The sequence below is a fragment of the Rhynchophorus ferrugineus genome, unplaced genomic scaffold (genome assembly GCF_030347505.1).
Source record: "Rhynchophorus ferrugineus isolate W39M unplaced genomic scaffold, kcgeb_rfMv2 rfM1, whole genome shotgun sequence".
Taxonomy (NCBI): domain Eukaryota; kingdom Metazoa; phylum Arthropoda; class Insecta; order Coleoptera; family Curculionidae; genus Rhynchophorus; species Rhynchophorus ferrugineus.
In genome coordinates, this window is record NW_027472580.1 from 33,616,986 (window position 1) to 33,629,140 (window position 12,155).

Genomic DNA, 12,155 nt, shown 5'->3' on the forward strand with positions numbered 1-12,155 from the left:
GCATCTGGTCACTTGTTGAATGCTTGTTAATAATGAATGCCAAACTGGCGTGCAAATACTAGGTTTTCTCTCTACATAACTTTATTAAAATAACTCATAAAAACTAAAAACTAATAACAAGGTTTTGATGAACGTTGTTTGAATTTAAAAACTCTGTTAATGAATTTCTAGTATAAACAGATTCTTCCTCTTCGATGTCATTTTTATTCTATATTTATATATTATAAAAGTAGCTTAGAAGCTATTTATTAGCTAAAATTAAGAGACATTGTTTGTGTTTCTAGCCTCGGATTTCAGTTAATCTGCCCGAACCTTAACACTGTCCTTTTCCATATCCGATAACTTTTCTTGAAACAGCGACCTATTTTGCATTATTAATAACACTTCATTTTGCCTGAGATTGTGAAGCCGATTGAAAAACATTTAATTACAAATTTAATAGCAAATATAAGCATCACGATATATTTATGACCTTGTCTTGGCCGTCGAATACCACTCGCGTACATTGACATCCATTTATCGCTTATATCGCCGAGTTTATCACTCAATGGTCAAATGAATACTGAATATGATATGATGCTTTAAGACTCAGACGGTTTTATATTTCTTAGCTAATCGCGTCTTCTTTTTTCACCTAAGAGACTTACTTCTCTATACACATAATTTAGAGAGATCAAAGTTGAAACCAACATTGTATTGAGTATATGTCTCGTTATACAAATTTCATAACATCAATGTCAACTGGGATATATATTTCTGTATTTCTGATAACATATTTAAGTTTCTAAGAGAAACAAAATAGTATAAATAAACTTAATAATAGAAATATTTGATATTTTTAATTAATTGATTAATTGATTTAAATGATAATTCATTGATGTTTACATTGAATACATTATTAGATAACCCGCCAATAATATTTACTATATGTCGAAATTAATCATTATAGGACCGGAATTTTTCAAGAAATGAAGTATAATCATTTTATTGATTACACGTAATAAATATTTTTTACTGTTAACATTAATTTTGCAATCAGGTACAGCAAATGACATTATTTTACACCAATTTTCTTTTTAAGCAGCCGTTTTAGATTCAATAGCACGCTAGGGAAATATATCATATTTTCTTTCCTAATGGGCCATTACACCACTTAATATTTTTACTTTTAATTTCTTCATTATCTGAAGTATTAAAAATTATTATTACCTGTGGAATCCCGACTCTCCGAGTAAATTGCACACATGTGCAACAAGAAAGCTGTTTAAGTATTCTCAACTGATTTTTATATATTTTGGTATGCTGAGAACGAAAACAATTGAAAAAATTCCGGGACATCACGATTTTTGCACAATGGCATATTTCCATGGATTCATAAAGGCTTTAATGCACTTCTGCTTCACAACGACGATTTTTATGTTTTCTATTCATGTAATTCATTCCGTACCACTTCCCAACAATCTTCAAGAAGCATTGGTACCTCCACATAAAACTCTTTTACCACCGCTACCCATAAAGTTAGGATTGATAATCCAATTTGTAAAATCACTTCCCAAAAATGAATATTGCTTCAAATACGTAGTTCCAAAGTTTCCAGGCCTCGCAGAAGCAAAGATAAAGGCAGGTTTTTTCATCAAACTAGACATTAAACGACTACATTGATGGATCCTCATAGAGAAGGGTGAATTGCCTTTAAGAAGGTTATACAGAAGTTTTTAGACTATCATAACGACCATAACTATAAATAAATCGTCAAAATAATTCTAAAAACCTTTCAAGCTTGCCTAATGTTGCCAAGGTTACCTAATGTGTCTAAAGGAAATTTACTTCATTTTCACCTCAGCTACTTTCAAAAAATTTTGGGAGATGTGAGTAAAAAAGCATGGTGAACGATTCCACCTAATCATTAAAAAGATAGGGAAAATATACCAAAGAAAATGAAACGACTGAATGTTATCAGAATACTTGGAAGCTGATTTTAATATGTATTAGTAAACGTATATTAGATTTAAAAAATATACCAAATATAGCGGAAAATCATTACCAGTATGGTAATTCGAGAATCGAACCATTTAACAGAAGTCGCTAGGCTTAAGATGTTACTGGCATCAAGCTTCAAAACTATACATGTTATATGTTGCGAAAGTAACACCGTCATAAATAGAAACCTCTTTGAAAATATCAAGTTTCTTGAAATCGTGCATTTGCGACAGGAAGTAATCAAAAGATAAAAGCTGCTGAAAGTCATGTTTTTGCTAGTATAAACTTACTGTCAGCTTAATGCCTAATCTTAAAAACATGTAAGGCATGGTTTCGATAATTCAAAATTGGTGATTTAGATGTGTAAGATAATTAACGTTCTGGTAGACCGAAAAAGTTGTAAGGTGCGAACCTGCAAGAGTTATTGGATGAGGACCCAACCCAAACTCAAAAATAATTAGCAGAAGCATTAAATATGACCCAAGAAACGATTGACAACCGATAAAATAATGTGAAGATGGATGCAACATCAATTGAATGACAGGCAAATGGAAAATCAAAAAATCGTATATGAAATGCTGCTTCAAAGGTATGATCGGAAGTAATTTCTGCATCGTATAGTGATGTATGATCAAAAATAGATTTATTTTGAAAACTCTAAGCGCAAGAAATCATGGTTATCATCTGGCGAAGACGGCCGATCGACTCCAACGTCAAATCGTTTAGGTAACAAGACAATGCTCTGTGTTTGTTGGGACCAGAGTGGCTTGGTGTATTACGAACTTTTAAAACCTTGTGAAACAGCTAATAGTGACCACAAATCATTAATTTAAACCATACATTGATCAGAATACCTCCAGAATAGGACCGAAGACGCGGTAAAGTGATTTTACAGCAAGATAACGCTCATAAAACAAAATCGGTCAAGGAAGCGTTGAAAGCATTTGGATGGGACGTATTATCACACCCGCCGTACACTCCAGACCTTGCTTTGTCTGACTATTAACTTTTCGCATCAATGAGACACGTGCTTGCACAGCAGCACTTTGCAGAAAATTGCTCAATGAATGGTTTTGTTCAAGAAACAAATAGATCTTTTGGAATGGCATTGATAAATTGCCTGAAAAATGGGCAAGATATGTAGGATCAAATGGCCAATACTTTGAATAAATCCATTTTTCCGTTTTCTACAAAATTATGTAGTTATTTTTACTGAAAAAAAACCGATAGTGACCTTCCGATTCTTAAATAAAATAATATTTTCTCTTATTTTAACGTAATAACTCGTTTAAGATAGTTACCAAACCAATTGTCAGAAGCATGTTGTCCTATGACTAAACAAAAGTTATTTTCGCATTCAGCACCCGCAAAACCCAAAGAGTACTCCAAAAAAAAATTAAAGAGCTCTTAGAATTTTTTACAAGCCTGTACGAGTTATTAACAAAATAATATTCCTGTTTCAGATTTTGGTATAAAAACTGGGACACAGTTACCGGACTATCCATGTGCCTTTGTATTAAATAGTAATGAGTCCAAAACTGGTTACTTCTACAGCCCCAATTATCCGGGCTTCTACCCACGAGACACCGAATGTCATTACTTTTTCCACGGGAATACCAACGAAAAAGTCCATCTACATTTTAACTATTTTGATGTAGAGGGTGTTCTGCCGTAAGTATTAACAATATTTCAATTTAATACTAATTGTGATATATAATGAGTTTTCATGGAAGATTTTTGTACAAAAACAAAACTTTCATTGATAATTAATTACATTTCACGTGAAAACTTTTTTTATTATAAAACTTGTTGTCATTATCATCAAATAAACTAAAGAAGAACGAATTTATACTATCGTAATTAATATAGTAAATATTTTACACAACAAAATTAATAGTACTAAAATGAACCGTCTTCAAAAAATACATAACATTATATGCACAACTTTGTTTATATTTTAATTTTTCCGCTCTTGCTCTTTCAGAATATTAAGAATTTAATTTACAACAAAAGAAAATTAGTTAAAATAAACGAATTAATTTAAACACAAATATGTCATTTTTATCAACTGATATTGACATCAATCGACATGGCTAACTTTGTTCATTTAAGTTAGCATTACCATATTCCTCTGCAAATAAAATTAAATAAAGTTCTGACAATTGAGCGTTATTCAGTCAAAAACAAAAAAATAAATAAGAAGGAAAATATGTTAATATAATATATCAATCCATAAAGAACGCTCGGAGGGACACTAGAGTGGACTGTTAGTCTCCTATTTTTCAGATCGCTTTCTTTGATTTTGATGCGTGTCTTTTTCGGTACTCCTCGCTGCGCCTTCCATCCTAAAGGCCTATTTCGAGCCACACGTATCTGTGAGACATGTCCAAATACTGATTGCGCTGAATGTAGCATCTTAAACGATTAACTTCTTCTCTAATACGATCTCGAAACGAAAAGAAATATGTAGAAATGTCAGACAAAAAAATAGTGTCCAAGTCTGGGAGCAATGCAGATTGGCAAGATAAACTTCCTAAAGAGCCTGACTTTTAGTTTGATGGAAAATTACCAACTTTTCAAGATTATCTTGTTAATAGGTATCGAATCTCACAATAGGACATTTTAATTCATGTCGTCGGCACCTTTAATGGCACCTTATTTTGGCACCTTATTTTATCGAATTAATTATTATTCTTTAAATAATAGATTATTTATTAGTACTCCGAACACTTAAAATAAATATTGTTCAAACTTTATCATCTCCATTTATCGAAAAATTATTCTCACCTATCTAAATAAAATTTAGTGATTCATTCAAGCGTATAATATGTAAGCAGTATATTAAATAGAAAGAAATAATAAAGAGAAAATATCAATATTAATATTAATATTAATATATGCTATAAAACAAAATCCACTTCCTTATAATTCCATATATAAGAAAGAAAGATGGTTTAAAACATATTAGGTACATATGTCAATATTAAATCATTAAAAAAACAATAAAACTTTACATGAACTATATTAATATTGATCGAACCCTGAAGAATGATAATAAAAATCATGTTATATAAACTAGGTAACTCTATTCATCATAAATTCTAAAGAACTAACCAGATTTTAACATTTGGCGTTTTTTTATATTTTTTTAGACGAGAAAAACACAACCTTCGGGGAAAAAAGTAAAAATTGCTACGTCAGAGCTTTTTGATGTGACCCTACGGCGTGACTGGGTCGTCCATTCAAAGGACTTAAAACTTTTGATCTTTTCCAATGGACTAAAAAGTCAAAAGGCCAAAACATAGTGCTGAAAATACATTTTCGCTACAATGAAAGTTGACTGGTTTTCATTCGACTTTTAGAAACTCTCAATTATTGTGATTCGAATCATTTAATTGATTTATTTTCGAGGTCGTAATTAAAAGATCCTATCATTGTTAGCATATTAGGTTCCTACTATCATTAATATATATTAATAATAGAATAATTAGCAGAAATAGATACTAGATATTTGAAATAATTAAAAACTTGACAGATATGTCACCAGTTCATAAGTTATTTGCAACAAAAATTATACAAAACTATTTGCAAAATTTTAATGATAAGACCTTATAGTAGAAGCCAGAAGCCTTATAATAGGTAATACTAATATTTAGTACAATAAGCTGTATAATTGTATCCCTTATTGGTATAAAAGCAAAAAGTAAATAGTGAATTAACTATGGGTTTATCTGGATTGGACCTACTATTTAACGTGGGCTCCGAACCACGGTCCTCAGCATTAAGCCTACCGACTGGCGAGTGACCAACTTTAGAAATCATCTCAGAAGACATCCGGTCTTACCCAGCCTGGTTACTGGCGTGACTGGGATCATTTTCCTTGTCGGATTTTACACTCTTGCCTGGAATATTCGCAAATTTTAAACAATCACAAACATAAATTTACGACCATGCCCCAGCAGGATTCGATTCGAACCCGCGGCTATCGCAACAGTAGGAGGACCGTCCCATCGCCTTTACCACTGCGCCACCAAGCCGGCTATATTTGTATTTGTAATTCTCTCTTGAAGATTATCATGTGGGCTAAACAACTACTAATTCCAATATTTAACTTATAGACATGTTCTCCTTTTCAATAGGTTAACGAATTTATTTATAAAAATCGTTTCTGCTCTGGAGCAGAATCCTTTGGAAAATAAGTAACTTTATTTGAAACTTCACATCCTGGAAAACAACACTCTTATTATGATTTTGCATTTAAACAATTAATATTTACCTTAAAAGCTATAAAAGTAACATCATAATAACAAATTCCCTTAAAATTATGCACAAAAAGAAAAAGAAACAAATATAACCTTAGATGTCTTACAAAATTTCAAACTGAAAGAAAGAAAAAGATTTTGTCAGCCTTTTAGGAAGGTCCTTCAAAGATCCCATTCAATATTTCTATGTTTTGTGGTTAGCAGAAATTGGAGATGCGTAATATGTTAAAACTTGCAAAGGATTCGTCCGATAGATAATACAGATCAGTAAATCCCATAGAAAAGGTTGGACATAAAGCCCCATTCGTCGGTAGTTTTAGTACTAAAACAGCTTCAAGATTACACTACTAGATAACTATTGTTAAAGGGAAATTTCAATTTATAATAAACGCCCTAATCTATATTTTCTAACATAGCGCCTATCTACTTTTAATGTTATTTTTAGTGTTATTCGATTTTGAAATGTGTATTAATTTTCAATAAAGACCGGTCGATGTTGTAATACAAAGAAAAAAGCTGTGCCTGAGGCTATACATGGGGTTCGTATCGAATGTTATATCATATAGATTATGCATCGAATGCAAAGTAGTTAATATCCACCCCGACTTCCCACTGTCCTTATTCTTCAAGATATTTCAGGATATTGTCCATCGGTAGGCATTACCTGTCCACATAATAATATCCAACCTTTAATTCATTTTGAGGGTTTCCACAAATCAACCAAGTGTATTATATATTTATATGACGAAGTTAAAGATGGTGATGGTAAGTTTTAATTTACGTTTAACGTTGATAGTCCAGTATCCAGATATGGTTATAATCGCCTATTTAAATAATTTGATTGGTCAGTTTAAATCTCCATTATAGGCACCTATAAGGAAAACATTTTACTATTAAGACATTTGATTGGTTCTTTGATAAAGTTTCCAAGACAGGTGCGGCAGGTGACAGCCCTGACCAATGAAATTTAATTTCCGAAAAAAAATTAGTAAATAAAATTCAGAAAGAAATAAAAAACAAATATTCGAATGATTATCAATAGGAATAAACTTACTCCAACTTACATCAATCAAACACGCTGTAAGATTCATAAATTTCTTTCATACCACATCTACATATACAGTTAGTTTGAGATGAGCGTGTACAGCCTAATATTTCAACTCCTCTGCAGAAAAAGCAAACTCCCAATCTCTCAGAAAGCGACTCTGTATAAAATGCTAGTCTGTCCAGTCTGCCTCTACGGAGCATAGGTGTGGTACAGGCACGTATATGAACGTGGATACTCACTTCGAATCAGACATCCCATTCGTGAAAAGTTTCACGAACATGCCCAAATTAAGCTTGATCAAATCCCTACCCATCCACAAACCCCAGTATCTAATCCAACTGCGACAATCCTAGTCGTATCCCAGGTTCTCTGTCAAATCGACATCAGCAAAAGACCATTTGGTTCTAGCTGGTCAATCAGGAATAAGAAAAAAACGCCTCTTTCTCTCTTCTCTACCCCTTGTAACAGTACCATTTCCATAGAACTTCCGTAGTTCCTTAACCTATCCTAATATCCTGTCCATCCTCCCGTCGACTACGTGTAGTATTTAAGACAGAAATAAACAAGTTTTTATTCAGCTCGTGTTTTCTGTCCCGTGCGAATTCCTTCCACAAAAATAGTAGTGAGTGTTCCGTTAAACAATCGTGTCGACAGCAGCACATTCCGACCGACAAGCCGAACATTCCTACAAATAACTTCAAAGTAATGATATCTAGAGATTGAACTTAACGCAAAACATTTCCAAAATATATATTTTCTCTGTGCTACTTAGAGGTTATGCTATTGATAGATGTTCAATCTTGGTATATAACGGTTTTTACCAGATAATATTGCCACATATGATTGATAACGCCTTATTTTTTGTACTATGAAGACACGATTATATCAACGATTATACTGACCGAAATAATGACCAAGATTATATTCATCAGATTCATCATTCTGTTTCCTACAATACTCGTTTTAGTAATAACGCAAGACTTATTTCTACAACAGTTTCAGCTTATAAAAAAATCGATAAATTAATACCGTATTGTTTTACTGCATTAATACTGCTGATATGCTGTTTGGAAAAAGTAATAAAGACCAAAATATTCGTGACATATTATAAACATAGGGTAATAAAGATGCAATTCAATAGGGGACTCTGGCGCAAAGTTTTGCTTTGCCCAACATCCAGAGGGAGCCATAATGGGCCATTCAAGTAATTTGATTGGTCAATTTAAATCTCCATTATAGGCACCTGTAAGAAAAGTATTTTACTGTGAAGACATTTGATTCGCTCATTAGTAATGTTTGGCACGTGACAGGCTTGACGTCATATTTAATTGACCGATGAAATTTAAATACAAAACAATTCTTTTCTGAAATAAATTTATTAAATTAAATTCAATTAAATAGACATATAAATATAATATTTAAAAATAAATAAATATGAATTTATAATGTAAATTTATCTACAAAATATAAATATAATATAAAAATAAATATATCTATAAAATATAAATATTTTATACATATATTTAAAACCATAAGCAAAAAACTTTGAAGCAAACAGATTTAACAAATCAAAATTATCTCTTCCGTCTCTCCGTTAATACTTTTAATATTTTATCCGAAAGATCATTATGGAATGTACAATTGAAGGGTTTTAAATTTACTTTTTTTAAAAGATTTGACAAAAATTTTGTTATATTATCGACGTAGCAAAATCGCTGAATAAAATAAGACATAGCTCAAAGACCTACTGACAGTATAATAAAACAATTTTGTTAAAGTCTGGGGCACGAGATATTGTCTTACTTCTATAAAATCAGTCTCAATTTGTGGGTTTACTGATTTATTCATAATTGTATGTAAACAAAAATCACACTTATTTTCTTTTTTAAAAAGTTTTACTAAATAACCTGAGATGTACACTACGGTACAACGTAAATCTTTGTTTGCTCTTATAGGAATATCTGGACTGAAGTTATAGAGTCAAGTAATTAACAGTAAGAATGAGCAGAAAGGGGGATACTATTGGATTACCTTCTGGAGTTTGTTCAAATGTCGATGATACACTGGTTGTGGGCCTGGAACGATGGAAATAGGCACTACTACTAATAGAAACAATTATGAATAGAAATGTGATTGACTCCTTCAATTTACCTTCCATATAATTTTGATTTTGATCCACTTCCATTTGTACATATTCTGGGCTCGTGGTATTATTTTAACCATCACTAAATTGTTCATAAGTACTTAAAGGAAAGTTTTAATGTGCCACAAAAATGTCTCACATGGTAACGATCATAAATCTGTTTCATATTTAACCCAACCAGTTTAGGATTTTTAATGTTTTCTATTCATTTTTTAAAGATCGCTTTTTTAACGGAAAATTATTATGCATTTCCTCACTATCTGTTTATCCCGGCACACAACACTTCCTAGAACGGGAATGCATTTCAACTACCGACTTGTATATAGTAATAAAATAAAATAATAATTTAATGTATAAACGTTATAAAAAGCTAACCACACTGTTCTCAATATAGGGCACATTGAAAATGAACCAAGCAGATTCCGTGGCGGCTCTTAGCATCGCGAATAAAACAAGTATATGTTAAATGTAGCGACATCTACATGTGCGTTGCGAAATATTTCGCCAAAATTTCCTATGAAATTAAATCTCTATTTCTCTATGATTATAATACAAAGTATTTTTTTCTTACGTAATATTTTTCTAAAGATCAAATAATGTGTCGAACAACAAATAAAGAAGACCATTTGCTAAATAAGCTCCCGAAATACTGTTAAAAACATGAACAGAACAGAACAGTAAATTGATAGTCTGCGAATTTATTAATTATATCTTTTTTTAAGGCGATCCTCTAACGAAATTTAAAGTCGTTTACTTGTCGTTGTCGTAAAAAAGGAACAATTCAAATTAAATGCCATACCAAGCGGTGTCGGTTATAAAACATTGACGAATATTTACGGCGCCTTGTTTCTTAATCGACAGCTGTGCAACACAGCTGAGCCCAAACAAAGTTGGCTGATATTAGATGTAGTTTTTGAGATAAAATATTAAATGCCCACTTTTACATGAAAGTTTATATGAAAATTTATGCTTATATACAAAAGGTAAAGATTGGATGAGTCATTTATACTTAAACTTTCAGTACAAAGAATGGAATACAAAGAGAAAATGAGCCACTATACAACAACCAGCAGTAACAATTTAAGTCAAATTATTTTCTCTTAAAACACTCTCTATTCTTTATCGGTAAAATTCAAATTTATTATAAATAAATAGAATATGGACCACGAAGAATACCAACCCTATTTAATAACTCTTTTAAACTATATTTTAAACAATCCTTTTCACCAAGTTGGGTATAACTATATAAAATTATAGATGCTTAATGGGATCCTCGGTCTAGCACGATCCTCAGCATGAAGCCTAACGACTGACCAGTATTCAACTTAGACCATCCCAGAAAACATCCGGTCTTACCCAGCATGGTTACTAGCATGACTGCGATGACTATTCCTTGTCAGATTTTGCACAAATATAACAGGTCAGTTGAAAATTCCCCGGCCTGACACATAGATGGCGCTACTAGAATTAAATCCATATGTTTCTTAGTTAGCCCTAACCCTCAAAAGACGCGTGTATAAATTTGACCGCTGTCGGATTATTACTTTGTGAATTATAGCATTTTGAGTCAAGCAACTTTTGTTATTGTGGAAAAAAATGGATAAAAAGAAATTTCACGTGTTGATAAAATATTACTTTTTGAAGGGAAAAAATAAAATTGAAGCAAAAACTTGGCTTGATGCCGAGTTTCCGGACACTGCCCCAGGAAAATCAACGATCAAGGATTGGTATGCCTAGTTTAGAGGTGGTGAAAGGAGGACCGAAGACGGTGAACGCAGTGGACGCCCAAAAGAGGTTGTTACCGACGAAAACTTTTAAAAAATCCACTAAATGATTTTGAATGATGTGAAAGCTCTGTGCAAAGTGAGTACCACGCGAGCTCACTTTTGACCAAGGACAACAACGAGTTGATGATTCGGAGCAGTGTTTTTGCGTCGATATGTGACAACAGATGAAACACGGCTCCATCATTTCACCCCGAAATCTAATTGAGAATCATCCGAGTGGACTGCACACGATGAATCCGCTCCAAAGCGTGGGAAAACGCAACAGTCGGCTGGCAAGAATACGGCGTCCATATTTTGGGATGCGTATGGAATAATTTTCAGTGGCCACCTTGAAAAAGGAAGAACCATCAACAGCGACTATTACATAGGGTTATTGGGTCGTTTAAGGATGAAATCGCCTAAAAACGGCATATGAAGAAAGTGCTGCTTCACCAAGACAATGCACCGTGTCACAAGTCAGTGAAAACGATGGCAAAAATCCATGAGTTGGGCTTCGAATTGCTTCCTCATCCACCGTATTCTCAAGGTCTGGCACCCAGCGACTATTTCCTGATCTTAGATCTCAAAAGAATGCTCGGTGAGAAGAAATTTTCGTCGAATGAAGAGGTTATCGCCGAAACTGAGGCCTATTTTGAAGCAATGCACAAATCGTAGTACTAAAATGGTATTGTTTTAATTTTGCCAAAAAAATGTGTGTTACTATGATAGGCCGGGGACTTTCCCTGTGGAATTCAAACTTGAGATTGTTGCAGCAATGGAATAACCATTCTGTCGCCTTAAGAACTTCAGTTTGCATTTTTATATATTCTATATATCTTTGTGATACACCCTTTTCTACAACACACATGAGATTACCCCACCTTAGGTCTAATCTATCTTGTTTTAATAGAATCATCTTTCCCAAGTCAGTTTCATGCTCTACATATGTTTTAATG

General features: G+C 32.7%; 1 protein-coding gene across 1 annotated transcript in view; it reads left to right on the forward strand.

Annotated features, from left to right (window-relative positions):
• Positions 1–12,155, forward strand: part of Sol1 (CUB domain-containing protein Sol1) — a 1,033,997-nt gene that overhangs the window by 1,009,357 nt on the left and 12,485 nt on the right. Inside the window, exon 13 of the mRNA XM_076419377.1 lies at positions 3,444–3,651. Within this exon, the coding sequence (XP_076275492.1) occupies positions 3,444–3,651 (208 nt within the window). The remainder of the gene's footprint in view (positions 1–3,443; positions 3,652–12,155) is intronic.